The 19,711-nt window shown below is 50.3% G+C and overlaps 1 protein-coding gene across 1 annotated transcript in view; it reads right to left on the minus strand.

Moving 5' to 3' along the window:
* The window catches only part of TRAM2 (translocation associated membrane protein 2), an 82,834-nt gene extending 64,582 nt beyond the window's left edge, over positions 1-18,252 (minus strand). The window contains exon 1 of the mRNA XM_046005079.1: positions 17,961-18,252. Coding sequence (XP_045861035.1) covers positions 17,961-18,080 — 120 coding nt within the window. The 5' untranslated portion in view covers positions 18,081-18,252. The remainder of the gene's footprint in view (positions 1-17,960) is intronic.
* Positions 18,253-19,711: the final 1,459 nt, after the last annotated feature.

The following is a 19,711-nucleotide window of genomic DNA, read 5'->3' on the forward strand; positions in this document are numbered from 1 at the left end:
CTTGCAAGCTGAGGGACAGGCACACCGAGTTTACACACGCTGGCGGAAGAGGTCTAGGATGCTATATTTGGGCAAACCACTGATTTGGGGTTTTAGTGCCGTTCTGCTTTTGGCAACAGCACACTTCTCCCACCCTGCCCCCCACCCCCGCCCCAGGCCACACGGGCTACAAAGCTTGGCCCTCACAGAGGCACAGTCTCCCAACTTCTCCCCAGGCTCTGGAGAGCAGAGGTGGCAAACTACTCCAGGGAGCAATGGGGCAGGAAACAACCAGCATGTAGCCACCAAGAAGCCAGAAGAGAAGGAGGTACCGTGAAGCTCTAGATGGTAATATGGTCCCACCGCGAAGCACAGAAGCCCCCCCCAAGGATCTAATCCCATAAGGACCACCTCACAACTCTGGCCATACCAAACTGAAGCCACTGGGTTTTTTTTTTTTTTAATCCATCTTCCTCATCAGACTGAACAGAAAGTGTGTCTTAACCATCTCTGTGTCCCAGAGCAGTTGCTCAATAAGTATTCGTGGAATGGATTCAAAGGAGTTCTGGGGATTGCACAATGACATGAATGTACTTAACGTTATTGAACTGTATGCTTAAAAAATGGTTAACATAGTAAAATTTATGTTATGAGTATTTTACCACAGTTTTTAGGGGGAAAAAAAACAACAGTACCTGTTATGGGGTGGAGGGGAGGTGGCACACATTAATTCTAACACTTTATGAAATTTGGTCGAGTACAGGTTGGTTAATTTGAGCCTAAGAAGTATGGGGGAAGGTTTAATGAGGTAACTGTTACCAACAATGGACCCTGATTTCCTGAGAGAAACAGTCACAACGAGATGGCAATTACTATGACACTCGGAATGTTCAGCCAGGTGTTCTAAAGCAGGAAGGGTTGATAAATTGTGTAGGGGGTGGAGATGTGGCCTCAAATCCATCCAGGGAACTCCACTCCACTAATTCCAACAAATACGCTCTTCCTCATACACTTCCAACCTTGACCTTGGAGCTGGCACTCCTATTTTTTAAAGTTGAGACAGCTCTTCACGAACCTGCCTTCCCTCGTGCCTCCTGACAGGACGGGAGGGCGGCGTTTCACAGTGAGATCTGTGGGATGTTACTAAATACTGCTTGAGAGAGATGGTCAGGTAGGTCAGAAATGTAGGACACTACTTTAATAAGTTTATATGATATGTGACTCTCCAAAGGGGGCATGATATGCAGAATTTCACACACCTCTCTGACCCAGAACCTTCCAGCCTCCCATGACCACCCTCAGAGATTTCCGTGGAATTTTTTGAGTTCCGATCCTGGCTCCCTAGTTTCCTAACTGGGTGACCATAGGCAAATTATTCAAATTTTCTAGGTCTCAGTGTCTCCTTCCCTTTAAAATGGAGTACAGGACATGTGGTCTGAAGTCAGGCAAACAGGCTTTGAATTTTGATTCTGACGTTATGACCGACGGGGACCTGGTCCGGTTACTCAGCCTTTCTAAACCTCAGCTTTCTCATCTGTAGAATGGGAGTCATCACGGTATCCGCCCCACACGGTGAGTGCAAACTGAGTAAGAGGAGATAGGTGAAGGGCTTACTCATGACAGCACTTGGTATGCATTTATTCTTTGGCCCCGATAAACTATAAAGTGCTACCTAAATGTCACTACCCTTCAAGGCCCAAGCAAAGTCCCACCCTTCTTTTATGAAATTCCCCTGGCTGCCAGAGTCTCAGCGCCCTCATCCCTGGCTATCCCGCTTATGAGACCATTTAGGTACAAACCCACTCAGCTTTAATCACATGCTGATATGCAGTATCAGATCCCACGCGAATATCTAATGTTTTCCCATATAACTCTTATCTCAAGCTCTTTTTCCAAAATAGAATTGGGCAAATTCGATCCACTAATTTAATGAGTTTAATTAAGTTTGAAAAGCTCCATACACCTAGTGTAAAAACATTAATTTTAAAGGGAAACATGCAACCTTGAAAAGCAAAGTTTTCCACAGCCTACCTCCTAGAGACGTAATAAATGTTGACAGCCTTCTGTGATCTTTCCAGATTTTGACTGTGTAGATGTAAACCTACATTTTTTATTAAAACAGGCTCACCCTGTGCCTACTAATCTCCAGCCTATTTTTTCCCCCACGCGTCAGTCCATCTCACTACCTAAGGATCAACCTTGTCCTCTTTTAAACAGCTACAGAATGAGGATTCCGCTGTACAACCACACCATAATTGACTTAATCTGTTCAATACAGATGGATATTTAGGTTGTTTCCAATGAATGATGTCTTCAGGGCAGGCGCTGTGTCCCGTGTTTTGGCATCTCCATGGAGTTAGCCCAATGCACATGGTAAGAATTCAGGAAATGTGTAAACCCTGACGATATCTGCCTCAGACTCACAGATGATCACGGAGCCAGAGTCTATTAAACATAACGCACAATAGGCAGGCACTGCTGTGAGAAGCCTGGGTGAGAAGGAACAGTATTTGCGACGCTGGCCCTTGGGATAGATTCAACCCTCAGATCCAAAAAACAAACCAGTCTAGTGGTAAGTTTCAATCCTGGCTCCTTCTGTGCATTACAATCATTTGATGACCCAGCAATTCTACCCCTAGAGATAGGCCCCCAAAAAACTGAAAATGTTGTGTCCGCTCAACGTGTACCTGAATGTTCACAGCAGCATTACTCACGCGATCGGGTGGACCCAGCCAAGTGCCCATCAACTGATGAGGGAACAAACGGGATGTGGTGTTTGCATACGGTGGAGTATTAGTCACAAGAAGGAATGACACAAGCTTCGACATGGGTGAACCCTGACAGCATTATGCGAAGTGAAGGAAGGCTGTCACAAAAGGCCACATGTGATAGGATTCCATTTACGTGATGCATCCAGAAGAGGCGAATCCAAACACAGAAAGCAGATTAGTGGCTGAGGGTAGGGGAGGGACAGGAAGTGACTGCTAACTGATCTCTTTGGGGGATGATAGAAATGTTCTGGAATTAAGTAGTGGTGATAGTTGCAAATCACGGTGAATATAGTAAAAAAGGCTGAACTGGACACTTGAAAGGGCGAACTTTATGATATATAAATTACACCTCAATTAAATACACAAAAGTCCCTTGAAAACTGGTTGTCCGTTGGTAATTCTGCTTTGCCACGTACTTACTGTGAGAATACTATAGGGGAACCACCAGAATGCCAAGTACCGTGCTGGGTCCTTACAGACCCCACAGTGAGCAGGACTCTCTCCTGCCCTCACGGGTCGCACAGAGCGACAAGGCCACACACCATGGAGGCATGGTGATGACAGCCATGACAGGGGAGCCCAGGGAACTGACTGCTGAGGCAGAAGCAAGTACCCCACCAGGGGGGCAAAGGAGGGTGCTCGGGAAAGGTGGGCTGTGGCCTCAGGAATGAGGAACAGTGGCCAAGGAAAAGCAGGAGAGTGTCCGGAGAGAAATAATTGTATAAAGAGCCAGACAGGGGGCGCCTGGGTGGCTCAGTGGGTTAAAGCCTCTGCCTTCAGCTCAGGTCATGATCCCAGGGTCCTAGGATAGAGCCCTACATCGGGCTCTCCGCTCAGTGGGGAGCCTGCTTCCTCCTCTCTCTTTCTGCCCCTCTCTCTGCCTACTTCTGATCTTTGTCTGTCAAATAAATAAATAAAATCTTTAAGAAAGAAAGAAAGAGCCAGACAGGAGAGAAAGATCACAGAAGAGCTGAAAGATAATCAACACGGAAGAACCCCCCGTTACCCAATGTGCCAAACAATTTAATTTTAGAAATCCAACAATTACTTGACTCCTGTGATGGGCTGGGCCCTACATTAGCTGCTGAGAATATACTGAACGAAATCAGTGCCGACGCTGGTATTACATTTTCAGTGATACATGGTAAACAAGGAATCTGTGGCTGATTCCTTGGTTTCAGCACGGTATTTAACAAGAACAAGAGCAATTTGTCAATCTCTATCAAAAATGCAAATGCAGGGGCACCTGGCTGGCTCAGTGGTTGAGCTTCTGCTTCGGCTCAGGTCATGATCCCAGGGTCCTGGGATCGAGCCCCACATGGGGCTCCCTGCGCAGCAGGAAGCCTGCTTCTCCCTCCCCCACTCCCCCTTCTTGTATTCTCTCTCTCTCTGTGTCAAATAAATAAATAAAATCTTTTTAAAAAGTGCAAATGCACTAATGCTTGGATCCAATCATCCTACTTCCGGTAAACATATTTTATAAGACATACGGCTGTACAGGCATGAAATGACCTACGTGCCAGGATATTCCCTGCAGCATTGTTTGTAAGAGCAAACGACTGGAAACGACCCGAGTATCCATCAAAGGGGACGGGTGAAATGAGTTACAGCAAACCTGCACGACGTGAGCGAGGGCAACCTTAGACCGCCACGAGGAAATTCTGAGTGCTGACGTGGGAAGAGCTCTAGGACGGTTTGTTAACCAAAGAAGGCAAAGTGCAGAACAGGGTAGATGACATGCCTTGTTCTGAACAAGAAAGGGGACAGGAACACACACACAGGTATATGTGGCACATACACATGCATATTGTGTCTGTCTATGGGTATACTACATACTGCATATACATGCAAAATCTATCATACAGGTTATAGCTGCTTGTATTTGCATTAATAAACTGAAGGGTACACAAAAATTAATGAAAGCAGTACTGGGGAGAGGGCAGGGGAGGGAAGCTGGATAAGAAGAGGTCAGGGAGAGACACTTGCAGTGTATTCTTTTTCTTATGTTTCTGATTTTAGAACAATGTGACTGTGCTGCCAAATATTGCCTATTCAAAAAAAAAAATGTTAAATGGCTCGGATTAGAGGTTCCCCACCTGTGTGCACACGCTCAAGTAGCAGGCACCCCGAATGCTTACAAACATCTCTTACTGGGAACCCAAGAGCCCTGAAGCAACAGCACAGATAGAAAAGCTGCAAATGACCCCCGGCAGCAGAAAGGCAACTCAAGACACCCACTGTCCCGTGTGTGCACTAAACCAGCCTCTATCAGTTCAGCCAACTACACACATTAGGCACAGAGGCGCTGGGGATACGGTGAAAGTGCAAAGCAACCCCTGCCTTTCAGGGAGCTCACGGCAACTGCAAGGAGCCAGCGCTAGCCCTACCGCCTGGGACCCTCCAAGCACAGTGTGATGGAGTCATTCCTGGGCTCCGAAAACTTCAATGGCTCCCTATTACCTGAGCTGAGGTTCAAACTTTTGAACAAGGGCCAGCATAGGCCGAACCCTGCCTGCCAGTCCAGACCCACCTTCCATCACTTCCCTCCATAACCCCTGCCCCCACCCCACTTTGGTAACACGGAGCCACTGGCCACATCATCCCCCTGCACCTGTCTGTCCTTTACACACGTCCACTGTCTGCCTGGCCAGTGTCCTTCAGGCCTGAGGGCCCAGCTCAAACCTCTTCTCCGTTTTCTAAGAGACTGTCCCTAATCCTCCCTGGAGAACTGCGCTTCCCTCCAGACTCTCGCAGTGTGCGCCCTACACACAAGAGCAGAAGCAACACTGCCACCTCCCTAAGGACTCTCGGCTCCGTGATGGCAGAACCGTCGCCTTTCTGTCTTTTATCCTAGCTCCAAGAACAGGGCTTGGCAGACAGCAAATGCTCGGTCTGAGTCTGGTGGCATGAATAAACCAGAGAAATACAGAGGCAGGCAGAAAGGAGGAGGGAATGCTGCTGGGGAAGAAGGGCTGGGGACAACATTCGGTGCAGGTGGTGCCCGTGTGACATGGGAGTCAGGCGTTCAAGGAGGAGGACAGACAGGACAGAGGGAAAGAGAATCCCTGGGGGTGGGTGGGAGCATGAACAAATGCAGGCAGGCACAGAGAGGCAATGTTCTGGAACTCAGGTAGGTGGTTTCCCCGGGGAAGGGGCGGTGGGGGAGGGGGCAAGGCCTGAGTAAGGAGCAGAGGAGGTCCAGGACAAAGGCTGGTCAGACTTCGGGGGAGCCTGGAACGCCATGCTAAGCAACCCGGACTTCAGGTGGCACCATGGAAGGATCTGAAGTAAGGGAGCCCCGGGCTCAGCTCTGTGTCTGAAGACCATCGCTGGTAGCTGTGTGGAAAGGGATGGGACAGGAGACATGGGCTGAGGTCCAGGCTAGGACCCACATGACCTTTCAGGGCTCAGAGCTAAGGCCCAAGAACTGTTAAGTGTGAGAGGGGGCTTGGGAGCAAATCAGGGGGTAAAACCGCTGGGACTTGGACGCAGGGGACAAGGCAAGGGAGAACCGACCACTGTGGGTTTCTGTCCCAACACAGGCCCTTGTTTTCTCTCTCTCCTCTGGAGACAACACAAACCTTTCATGGGAGTACAGGGTGTTCAGTAAAATTGAGGACAATCACCAACAGGCCTTGGTAAGAAGACCCCCAGGGGTTTAAATAAGGTGCTAGAAGTCAGACGAGGGCAAGTCTCACTGCATCTGTTTCTAGGGGTCTGCAAAATTTTAGAGATGGAAGGCACAGGACAGATCACTCAAAGAATTCTTCACTGACACCCCTGTCAGGTCCTCGTCGACACAATATGGGTACAGACTCTAGTACACACTGAGGGTTCGATAATTAGGTAAATGAAATGCTCCATACGGGCCATGCCTACCTTCCTCTGTCCACCAATGAAACTACCCGTCTGTCCCACCTCACCTATGCCTAGAAAAGCCTCTGCAAGAAAAGTTCCCCTCCCTCCGCCTCCCCTGAACACTGAAACAGAACCAGCTTCCATAGGTAAAGCCACAGTACTCGACTGCAAGCCTCTTCATGGCCTATTTAGCTAAAAAAAATAAATAAATAAAAGGCAGAAAAAAGAGATGTTCCTCTAGCTGAGGCCCTTTCTACTTTTTAAACAAGTAGGAATCATATTAGAGGCAAAAAATGCCTTTTAAATAAGTTCAAAGGACACATCAGTGAGAAAGCCCCGGCAACACGCAACAGTAAAACAATGATATTCACGTTCAAGGGCAACACCACATCAATGCATGCCTCAGGGTTACAGAAAGGTCTAAGGAAAGGCTGTTCCTCTCACCCAGCTTTAGCTGTCCTTGCCTGGGCTGCCTGCCTGTGTCACACAGAATGCCTGAGGCAAGAGAACTGGGGGAGAATAGGCCTTGCCCTTCCAATGACCAAGAATTCAGATGTGGGGGTCCTGGTTCTGCCTCCTGGTTGGGGTGGAGGCTGAAATTTTGTGGTTGGGGGCAGTTCTCACAAAGATCAGTGTCACAGCCTCCCAACCAGACCCATCGTTTCCAATCTCACGTAGGGCATCCCATGACACGAGTCCACTGAGGACGCTAAGGCTTCATGCCAGCCCCAGGTGTGCACTCAAACACACATCCTCTTCTCTCCCTGGTCTGGACCAACATCCACTCACACCTATCCTGGGCAAGCATCCCCTCCAGCAAACCAGTACTTAGTGAATACCACTGTGGGCTAGACATGGGAAACCAATATGGCAGCTCAACTGGAAGGCTCATCACCAAGAGACTGTAGTCGTTTCCTTTTATCTATCTCCCTTATCACATGGTAAAGTGGTTCCCTGTAACTGGGCAACATCTCCTTCCCCGGTATTCCCAGCATCCAGAGCAATGCCTCACAAAAAAGCTCTCTTTAATCAAAGTTTGTAGAAAAACAAGGACAGAAATCAGAATCAGCTCAGTCCAGATTCACATCCATTGAGCTACGTGAGCAATGACCCACCTGGTGGGACTGAAAAGCCAGCAACATTGGTCAAGTTACACTTGGCTCCAGCTACAGGCTGAAGGTGTGGGAGGTGGCCAGTGACAACCTGACAAGGCCACAGTTTGTCAGCCCAGAGTGTCTGGACCCATGAAACTCAAGGAACAGTGACTGACAAGCATCTCATTTTCTTTGCTTCACAGTTCCAAAAATGACCACAGGAGAGCAAGGCATGTCAGCAAGTATGTTAGCTGGCTTCCACTTCAGATTTCAGAATTCTGCACGGAAGAGGTGTACTTACTGAATGATTAAAAGAAGAAGAAAATTGACTGGCAGATGGTTGAATAGTGTTGAATGAAGGTTTATTTCCCAGGCTAGATGAGAAGAATGTCAAAAGTTTCTTCCACATTTCGTGGGTAAGAACGTACACTATATAACAGACCAACTTGGCCTTCTATTTCCAGGCTATAAAAAAAAGAAATGTGACTTGCCAGAAATTTCTGGGACTGAATGATTCTGGGTATCCGACTTTTCCCTGTTGCTAAAGATCTAGGTATTGAAACTTTAACATTAATCCTTGTGGATAGAAATGTTCCTAAAAATGTTTGTGAGAGGTGTGCCTGGGTGGCTCAGTCATTAAGTGTCTGCCTTCAGCTCAGGTCATGATCTCAAGGTCCGGGGATCAAGCCCCACATCAGGCTCCCTGCTCTGTGGGCAATCTGCTTCTCCTGCTCCCTCTACCCCACCTCCCTCCTTGTGTGCTCTCTCCTCTCTCTCTCTCAAATAAATCCACACATAAATCTTTTTAAAAAATAAGTAAGTGAAAATTAAAAAAATAAAGGTGTTTGTGAGCTTTTACTTTCTCTGCAGATAATTATTATGATCAAGCCTGCAGTGCGCTAGTCTCTCCCGGTAACCTCGAAACCTACAGAAGTTGTTTGTGTATGTACACTAAGTGACACCAAATATGCATGACTTTTTCTCTTTTCATTTCTTATGACTCCTAAGTGTTTATTAATGGACAGTCCTCCCAGCTGTCAGCTACCCAAGCCACTTCTCTCATTTTAACTCATTCTTTCTTCTATAATCTTGGAAACCAGATAACCAAGCTTCATAGAAAAAGTGTGAAAAATGTGGTGGGCTTTGAGCAGGGGTCAGAGCCCGAGCAACTAGTCTGGGTGTGGGGTCAGGACATGGGTTTGGGGCCACGGGCTGCTCCAGGACCCCCATCCCCTGCATCGCATCCTTCCCATGCCATCCTACTTCTTAGCTACATTCCAAACAGAGGAGGCGGCCACAAAGGGGGTTTCTGCAGAGTCAAGGTATCATTCCAAGCCTGTCCAAGCCCAGTAAGAACAACAGGTAGCAGGTACTGGGCACTTAGCCTGTGCCAGGCCATCTTCCAAGTGCTGTATTTATATCAACATTTCTGACATATTTTATATCAACGCTCCTAATCCTCCCAACAACTCTGGGGCATATTTTTACTGACGCGTAAACTACAGCAGAGAGGTGAAACCACTTACCAAGAGGACATGATGAGGACGGAGCAAACCAGAGTAGAATCAGAGGTAGAACCCTGACTTCAGCCACAGTGATCCGGGGCCTCTAGCAGTTCCCTCACAGAACCACACCACAAGATACTGCTTACTACTACAAAAACAAACAGAAACCAGCCCTCAGAAAGCAACGTGTGCCCCGGCACGGTCCAACAGAACTCTCTGCGGTGATGGAAACACTCTATCTGTGCTCCTGAGATGTGAACTGTGGCCCGTGTGACCCAGGAACTGAACTTTCCATTTTGTTTCACGTTGGTGAAGTGGAATGGCCACATGTTGCTGGTGGCCACCTGCCAGATGTGGACCCAATTCTGACTGGCAACTTAAATCGTATACACATTCCCCAGCCCTGTTCTGTGTAACCACGTGGAAATGGCATGACCGAGCCACACAACAGATGACACCCCAGCAAGCAAGTGGGGTCCCAGAGAGCCAAGTGGCTTGCATGGGCCACGTAGTCATTAAGTGGCAGAGCTCCCAAAACAATGCAGGCCACCAGGTCTTAGTCCCCTGCCCTTGCCCCCATGTGCTTCCATGTCCGGGTCAGGACTCAAGCCTGGAGGACTCTGGAGGAGGAGCACGTGTTCATACTTTTCACCAAACCAGAGAGCAAACTGCAACTTAAAACAACAACAATAATGATGAGAAACAGCTATCAATCGTTCCTTTTTACATTCAGGGCAACAGTCACAAAATCCATACGAACAAGTGATTCCTTGCCCAGGAGGCCAAAAGTTGATCCAGTGCAAAGTCAGACTACAAAGGACACATGCTCCAAACTCCAGAAGCATTGGGTCTGAAAAGTTCAATTCTGCTCCAAGTTCCAAGGAATTCTCAGCAGGAAACCAGGCATTGTGAAGCCAGCCCGGTGATTTCCTGCAGGACTCCAGGAATGGCTGGAGAGGAGGCCTGCTTGCCCCAGGAGCGCTCCTTCAGGTCAGGAGCCCCCAGACTGCTCACATTCAGGAAAGGAGCCTGTAATATATCCCTGGCAACCCTAAGCCTTAAGGCAACATTCTCACCAACTCTCAACGCTGTCTTTCACCAGATCCCACACTGTACGGGCGCACAGACCAGACTGTAAACACTTGCTGACTAACCAGGATGATCCGGGGCATTCTTCAAAGCAAATGTGGGGGCAGGCGGAGGGAGCAGCAAATCACATCTCTATCTTTTGTCTCAAGGTAGACACAGCCTTCTGCCTCCCCAAAAGTCAACGAAATCTTCCTAATAGTGGTGGGTCAATAAAAAGTCTCTTTTTAAAAATTTCTGTAACCTATACCTTTATAATAAAAATGAGGGAACAAAGTGATTAATAATACTCTGCCCTGAGGCACCTGGCTGCCTCAACCAGTAGAGCATGCAACTCTTGATCTCTAGGTCATGAGTTTGAGCCCCATGTTGGGCATAGAGCCTACCAAAAACAAAACAAAACAAAACAAAACAAAACCCTGCTTTTGCAAACTTCAGGAGCTTTATTAAGAAATCCTCACCCTACTTCAAAGACAGGGCATCTGAGGCTCTGAGGATGATGTCCTTCTTACCCCAGGTATGATCGTCACTTCCATTAACCCAAAAGGAACATTTCAGATCATGTTGGAGTTTGATGACAAAAATCTTAAGAAATCATATGGACGAGTTCTCCTAACCTCAATCAATAAAGACCTCCTGGAGCGTCTGGATGGCTCAGTCGGTTTAGTACCCGACTCTTGATTTGAGGCTCAGGTCGAGACCTCAGGCTCCTGGGATCAAGCTCCAGGCTCAGCAGAGAGGCTGCCAGAGACTCTCCCTCCCCCTCTGCCTCTGCCTCGGCTCACACTTTGCTCACCCTCTCTCTCAATGAAATAAATAAATCTTAACCCACTGAGCCACCCAGGTGCCCTGGAAATAAATAAATCTTAAAAATAAGTAAATAAATAAAGACCTCCTGGTACTAGAAATCACATCTGTGCACACAGGCGGACACACACACACACACACACACACACACACACACACAGAGCCTTGGTCAGCTCACTTATTCTCAAAGCTATAAAGTACAAGACTACCAGCTGTGCGTCACAGATTTCTAAATGACCACCATTCTTGTCCTCTAACGACTGACAACGCCACACTCAGGATGCTGGGGCTCAGTAAACCACCCCCTTCCATCAACAGCAGTGGTTTGAGGTTGAGGCCCGACAGTCTGTCTGTAAGCTGCACCTGCCACTTATATCAAGTTCAAGGCCTGATGCCCCTCCACAAAGAGTTTACCAGCTTCAAGCTACCACGCAGTGACCTCTCTGAGGACAAGGACCCCACCTTCTTCAACTGCACTCCCTGAGCTCAACGCAGGCACACGGCCGGAATTCAATACACAGCTGCCAAATTAACCAATGTGGCACACTTAACAAAGATGTATCAATGGCAAGCTTCCCCGCATATTCTTGCATTCAAAGGCAGCATCGAGAATTCCAGTGGGCAAATGTGTAGAAAATTCCCTAAACTTGAGTCAGAAGACGTAGGTTCAAGCCCCAAATTTGCCAGAAATTCCCTCTACTGTCCTGGGCAACTGTCCCAACCTCTGAGAGTCTTATTTTCCTTTTCTATAAACAGTAGATGACTTCTAGGTTTCCCTCTAGCCCTTCAACTCGTGACATGTGGAAGAAAGATATGCCCTTGGGCTATGGCCACAATATTAACTTGAGGATAAGGGCAATGAAAAAAGAACAGCGGGAGGCAGCTCCGCTTACCCAGATGTTGGCTAACGACAGGCAGTAACTTTCACCGCAGGTAAAGCCCCCCGCCCATTCGCCTATGTTCATGTGGGATACACGAGTTTGGGTCCCTCTCGGTAGTCTCTCGCTCAGGGAGATGCACATTTCAGTGACGGTTCCAGGCAGAAAAGCCTCCGAGTGGAACAACAACCTGCAGACATTACTTCCAGGTAATAAAGAGATTCCGCTCAGACAAAGAAAAATAACGCAGCCTGTGGCTACATTCCACAGACTCCCCGTTCATGGAAGCATTAGGGCTGAGCTCTAAATGTGAGCCAGACGTTGCTGAATTCTTATTTTGGCTCCAGCTCTAACTCGGAGGGAATGGTCCTTGGCCAAGTCTCTCCTCTGGAAGCCAGGCTCTGGATGGGTATGACAACCCCCATAAACCATCCAGATTACAGGGTGAGGCTAGTAAAGCATTTCACAGAGGGAAAGGGCTGCCAACCCCTCAAGACACATGAGGGAAGCCGTCAAGAGGCAACGTGGCTCGGACGAAGAGCCACGGAGCAGTGCCTCACGTAACCCTGGGCTCCCGCAAACTCACCAGAGGGCTTCGGGGGCCCTCAGATCCCCCCCCTCACTCACAATCTGGCTCCACTTCCTCTGCTGAAAAGCCAGGAACGCTGTGTGAACCTACACGGGCCAGAAGAGCTGCCTGCAAAGCTCTTTAAACCATGCCGTGAACTCGCAACGCCAACCAGCTGTGATGAGATTGGGTTGGGCTCTCCTCCACTGTGGGGCACTTGAGACAGCAGAGGTAAATCAAGGCAGAGCAAGGGACCATGTAAAACATAAAGGTCTGCTGGTGAAATAAGAAGGGCTATGTCAGGAGCCATGTTAGTAGTTTTACTGTTTTCTTTTCCTGCTTTCCCCACCCCCCTTTCTTTAACCATTAGGTACCAGAGGATACCAGATACAGGGCGCTGGATACAGGGCGCAGTTTCCCACTGAAGCCTGCTAAGAGCGCTCTCGCTGATTAGAAAGCACTTCTGTCGTTTGGGAACTCTAATCCGGTCTTATCAACCCTCTGGCTTCGTCATTTACCAGGGTGGGAACAGGAGACACATCAGCTCTGCGACGGAGTGATTTCTGGGGCCCCTGCCCACGACGAAGCAGATCAAAAGGGAGCTCATGCCTGCCAGAGTGAAGTTTTCACCATAGCAACACATGTACTCTACAAACAGTCAGGACTGAGGAGCTCTGTTGTGACTGGTCCGGACAGTGCCCCCGAGAAAGCGGCAATGGAGGGCTCAGACAACAGAGCGAGCAAGAGAAAAGTGGCACCCACTTAGCGTGCGGGGCGGTCCCCTCGCGGTGCTGACTCCTGCGCATGGCTGACAGAGACCGCCCAGGGGCCCACAGCCCTTGTTCTAATGAGCTGGATGTCACAGAGAAAACAGATGTTCTCCCAAGAGCAACCATCCCCCAGGCGCCCTGGGGAAAAGAGGGACCCAGGGTAGAGCAAAAATCCCCTTTGGTGAGCAAATGGCCAGCACTGGAAATCACGAGGGCAAGGTCTCATGGCAACACATGTCACTCCTAAAATGAAACGTGGCCCCAGTGGCCCACGAGTCAGTGTGATGGTGGAAAGCGGGTAAGACCCAGTGATGAAGCCAAGGAGAGCAGCCATCGGCATGGTCGTTGTCATTGAGGCCATCGATCAAGAACTCGTGGGCTGGGCACACTGCCAGGTCTTTTTACAGGTCTCAGTCTTCATCCTGAAATAAGGGTCTAACACTCACAAAATGATCAATGCCACCTTTCCGGATATCACATTTTGGCCAAGGGGAGACACAGGGATGGCTGACGGGCCATTAGGTCCCATAGGCGAGGCTTAACATGTGAGGCTTGACCAGGAGAACTAGCTCCCAATTTCTGCTCCGTTGCTCAGATCACTGAGTGAAATCCAACCACAGAACAAGGGCACCCAAGAGAGTGAGTAACCCTTCTTGGTTTCCCTGGACTCATTTCTCTAGAACACCACTGAAGGTCGTCGACGTCAGAACCTAGACAGGATAGTGCATAAAGTCAAAAGCTATAAAAACTGGTGGAGAAACGTCTTCAAAAGTGCACCGGAAGGTACAGTCAAAGAAATGACTGATGTCCGCAGACACAGGCCAGTGCCATTTACCTGCGTCTCCTTCACAGAAACGCGAGGGAAGCAGAACTGCTTCCTGAGGCTCACAGACGGGACCGGCACCTGGCTTCAGGTTACAATGCCGATCCGTATGTCTGGGAGGATGTGAACCCGTGCCACGGAGCCCACGCACTAACAGGACTCCCATTGTATATGCAGCACGGGTGTCATCCTGACGAGTCAATCACGGTGTCAGGAACAGGGAAGAAGGCAGCCCTATCGCAGCTACCTCTGAAAGCAGCAAAACCAGCCACCACTGGAAAAGAGCTCTGGGGCCTGAACCCTTAAGTCATGGCAGACCAAACTGGGAACCGCATCTACAAATGACAGGCCTAGGACTGTAGAAACATTTCCTTGTCACAGAGCCGGCAGAGCCTGCAAACGAGCTTTAAAACTAACAAAAAAGTTTCTGTTTCAAAATGACATTTTAGAGGTAATGTATAACTGCTTCCTCTCTGTTCGATGCACACACCGCCCCCCGCCCGCCTTTTTCTCATTCTCCATTCACTAATGAGAGAGTTTTCCTCTTCCCCTGCCTGTTTCAGTTTGAAACGTGGCACTGAATAGGCCACTGGAAAGCAAAGGGAAAGGGGAGGGAAAGGCTGCTCCGATCTGACGCACGCACACACCCCCGGGCGGGCCGCCCACACCCTGAAGGAGGGTCAGGCTGGACTCAACCGCCACCAGGACCGAAGAACCAAACCACTGGGTAGAAAACTCCCACTTATACCAACTCCCCTGAAAGCAGAGTTAAGAAAGAGAAAGCTGGAAGGGAAGGAGGGGGAAAATAAAGCTCCACATTCCTGACATTTTTTAGCCAAGTGCTGTGACTGCACAGAACAGCTCTATTCCAAACAGCCTTGCAGAATGGAAAGAAAACCTGGGTGCAGGGCAAAGAACCTGCACCCCCCCCCCCCGACCCTGGAAATGAGAGGAGGAATTTTAGGACAGTCCGAAGGCTGTCCTAAATCAGAAGGAGGAGGGAGGGGCACGTTCATGTGTGTTCCCCAAAGGAAGTGATCCCCAAGGAAGCGATCCCCAGGGAGGAAATCTGGAGTCATCATCTCCTAGGGTCCTGGGGCGTGGGGAATGAAGGCCCCCTCTAAATGCTGGCGAGCTGAGGGTGAGTTGGGGAGGATCCACCAGCCAGGATGCCAGGGGCTGTGGCTGCCTGGGTGGGGGCAGAGGGGTCTAGCTCATTGGCAGAGGCTGGGCAGAGGACTCCAGAGGGAGGAACGGCCAGGAGAGTCACTCCTTGTGGGAAGGATCACAACTGTATTTTCCTGACTCAGCTTCTGAATGAAGGAACTCTAGCCCTGCCCAAATTAGAAACCCCAGAGCCTGACATCCTCTCTCCCTATCTCCCCTTCCCTTTCCACCCCCTTCCCTTCTCACTTCTAGGAAAAAGGTTGTTAAGTGCTGGACTGCCCCTCCCCCACCATATGCATCCCTACATATACCACACCTCCAGGGGAGAACCCAGAAGACCCTAAGTAAGATCTAGTAAGCCTTGTGCTGTCCTCCCATATGAGCATACATGGACAATTCCACAGCAGACCTCAGACGCACCTTCTACAAAAGGTGCCCAGCTCTGTAAAGCCAACCGCTGCTGCTCTAAGCTTCGGCAGACAGAGAGGGTGGTGGAAAGAGGGAGTCAGTCGGCAGTGTGTTTCTGCCGGGGCCGTTTCCATACTCTCCAGACCAATCCCAAGATGGGGGTAGGGGGGACTTTTCTGTTATGTCCTCCAACCTGGACCTTTCTCTTCTGGCAGGTAGAGAGGGCTCCTAGCACTTTTCAACTGCCACAAAGTTCCAGGTTTCATGCATTGGACTTTCCACAAGACTGAAGGCAGGACAGGGAAGGAGGTACCAAGCTCAAACCCTAAGCAGCTCTTTTAAGCAAAGATAAAACCCACAGAGTCACGAACCTTAGCAATTGCCTGCAATGCAACAGAGGCACAAGTATGCAAGAGACCCCGCTGGCCGAAGGGCCTGTGGCTCTGAGGGCTACAGCTGTCACGTGTGTCTTTCCAACCACACCCTCCAAGACTGGTGACACGGTGCTGGGAGGCCTCTTAAGAACAGAGGACAGCAAATAGATACTAAGGGTATGGGCTGCACCAAACAAAATTCTTATTTCATTAAGCTAGTACTATGATCAACAGCACAGGGTCTCAGCAGCAAGCGACATGTTTTCACATTTGTAGCTTCTGTTCGGGCTCTTATTCTATTGCTTACATGATCTCGGTTAAACCTTTCAATAACCTTGTGAGGAAGACAGGTTTTACTAACCTCTTTAGCCAAGGGGAAACTGAGGCTGTGGTCAACTCCGCAGTCCAACTAGTAACAGAGCAGAGACAGGGACCCAGGGATGACCCTGGCTTGACAGAGTCAGGGTAAATATACCATGAGAGCTGTGGGGTGGGGGAAGGAAGGACAGAAGAACAGAAGTGGACGAGCGCTACCAAAATCTGGACGGCAGACCCCAATCCTGGTCCCAGGTTTGTTTCCTACAGACCCCGAAGCCCAGCCAAGGGTGCATTCACACATCCAACCCTGACTCGCCATCATGAAAGTGTCCTCAGCCTGAGGACAGCTTCAGGGTTAAGTAGAACCCCTGTCATCCTTAGAGGGGAGACAGGGAACTCAGAGAGAGAGGGCTCCTGAAGGAGAAATTAGCCACACTAGGAAGCCTCCAATTCCAAGGCTGTTTATAAACGGTTACAGCTTCCTAATCCATGCCCAAGAACACAGATAAGCAACACAACCCAGCAGGGAGGACCAGGCACAACTCAAAGGGGACATCACCAGTGAGAGTGAGGGGAGTGTCACTCACATAATCTAATTCTTGAGACAAGATATACCAGAGCAAGCCCAATAATCACTTTCCTCCAGTTCTTTCCACTTTGGATATCACATTTTTCTTCCTCTCCGGAGCAGAGAATCATTCCCTTGGATTCTGACCCCCAGGGGGCTTATTAAGACTCTGCTTGGTGAGGCCCACACCAGGGCACTGCTGTCCCAATGAGGACCCATCCTCTCCAGCCCCTGTCCCCCATAGCTCTGAGAGAATCACCTTTCCCCTAAAAACAGAGACTATCCCTGTCCCTCTCCTTGCCCCTGTAACAGGGCAGAAGTTCTGGGTCCACTATAGATGGATCTAAATGAACAGTCCACAGGGTAATAAAGAGTATATGAAACCTGGCCTTTTAGGCAAGAGCAAAAAAAAGGGAGGAGGGGCAGAAGGATGGCAGAAGGGCGCTCCTGGGATGGGGCCAGGACCACACGTGAACACCCTGAGCCTGTCCCAGACGTGAGGATGCAAAAGAGCTGGAAAACCAGGTGAGACGTGGAAAAGAGTCAGGGTCCCTCCCACTGGAAAAGCCCAGAGGAACTAGCTGGCGGCCACCGCCTGAGAGGGGGAATTGTGCAATGACCGCGGGTCTGGGAGTCTCCGGGCTTGACTCCAGGACACCAGAAAGGAAACCCCACTAGTCGGGCCAGGGTGGCAGCATTGCGGTTGATTCAAGGCCAGGCTTAGGATCCAGGGCTGCAGAGAGCGCTGCAGGATAGGATGGGTGCTCAAGGGGGCGGCAGAACAGGACAAGGCTGGCAGGGCGCAGAGCTGAGGGGTGGCGTCTGGGCTGACCAGGAGGCCAAGGGGGCGCAGAGTGTACAAAGCCGGGGTGCGGAGAGCGTACATGGCAGCCAGGCGCCCCGGCTCGGACGGGGACCCGCAGGACCTGCAGGGCTACGCCGGGCGACGCACAAGAGGGGGGCACCCCCTCCCCAGTTTCGCTCACCTCGAACATAAGCCCGATGAGGACGCAGAGCACCAAGCAGAAGCCGATGTCCGCATGGTTGTGGATGACGAACTCCTGGCTGAAGAGCGGGTAACTTTTCGTCCTCCTGCGGAAAGCCATGGCAGCGGGCGCGCAGCGGCCGGCGGGGCCCGCACCCTGCGCTCTCGAGCCGCCGCGCAAACTTCTCCAGCCCCGGCCCGGTCCGCCCGCCGGCCCGCTGCACCGCTCGCCCTCCCGCCCGCCGGCCGGCCTAGCGCCCAACAACTTCTGGGGCCCGCCCCCTTCCTCCGCCCGCCCCCGCCCCCGCCCCCGCCGCCCGGAACCGCCCCTGGCCGCAGCCCCCTCCCCACCCGCGGCCCGCACTCGGCGCGCCTGCCTCGCTGCGGCCCCGCCCCCCGCGCGCTTAACCCTCTGGCCGCCGGGACGCGCAGGGGGCGGGGCCGGCGCGCGGGGCGGCGAGCGCGGCCAGAGTTCCCTGGCCGGGGTACCCTGGCCCGGTGTCCGCCTCCCCGCCCGCCGTCGCTGCCGCCGCCGCCGCCGCCGCGCCCCGCCGCATTCTCGCTGCGGTGGCCCGGCCGCCGGCCGCGCCCAGGGAGCAGGCCGCGGGGGGCGCTGACGCCCGGCCTTGCCGGGACAGGAAGTGGGCCTGGGTTTCCCACTTCTCGGCGCTCGCTCCTTCCTCCGCGGGAAGGGAAGGGCTGGGGAGGCCGCGGCCGGGCCGAGCGGGGTGGGCCGGTAGCCGGACGCTCCTTGCGGGGCCGAGAGCAGCGCAGGGTCGGTGGAGGGAGGAGGGCTGCCGGCGGGCCTTCCCGCTGGCCGCAGCGCCAGGCACGGATGATCAATGAATCAAGTCAACTAAGTTTATTGAGAGCTGGCAGTGACCTAGGCACGGTTCAGACTGCAGGGAATAATGCAACAAACAAAAAACCTGCCCCGGGGTAGCCTGTTTTCCAATGAGGGGAGTGGATGAATGGGTGCATTTCTGCTAACTTTGGAGACATCTGTGCTACTATAAATTAGTTCTACACGTCCTACCCAAAGTCTGCCTCAAATATTAATTACTCTGAAGAATAAACACGGAAGAAGAAAAAAAAGGCACTGTGTCATGTAAAGTTTCTATTTAATATTAAGTTTTAAAAGTGCTCCTGGAAAGGACAAAATGTATTTTTAATAAATTAATTTATATAGGCAAATATTGGATTCATTCCTACCAGTAATGAAGGAGCCAACTAATCACTTTCTAGATGTGCAAAAATGCAAAATGAACAAAGAACTCTTTAATTCCTATTCTCTTTTTCATTAGGTCCACAGTTATTCCCCTTCTAAGTAAATACGATTTCTTAAACATGACACGTGTACGAAATGTGCTTGAGACAGGCCTTGACTTCTAGATAAATTTGACATCTGAAGTTTCTTCACTTGTCAGTATTTAGCATACAACCTTTGATCTTTAATTTGTCTGACTTCAGGAAATGAAGTCAGATATTCGACTAAACATTTAATTTCAAGGCTGACCTTTCTTCAAGCTGGACCGAAGTCTCATGAGGAATAGAAAGATCAAGAACTGTAGAGCATCTTAATTTTCCATCTATGAAAAGGTGTTCATATTTTCAAACTGCAGCCACATCTATTAGGTTGAACCCTATGCAATCAGTTTCTCTAGAGGTCAAAACTGGAATACCAGCATTTCAGATGGTTCAACCTAATACTTTGCTCATGTTTCCCCATGATCATTTGTAGAGGATATCGCG

This window comes from Meles meles, chromosome 5 (genome assembly GCF_922984935.1).
Source record: "Meles meles chromosome 5, mMelMel3.1 paternal haplotype, whole genome shotgun sequence".
In the NCBI taxonomy this organism is placed as follows: Eukaryota; Metazoa; Chordata; class Mammalia; order Carnivora; family Mustelidae; genus Meles; species Meles meles.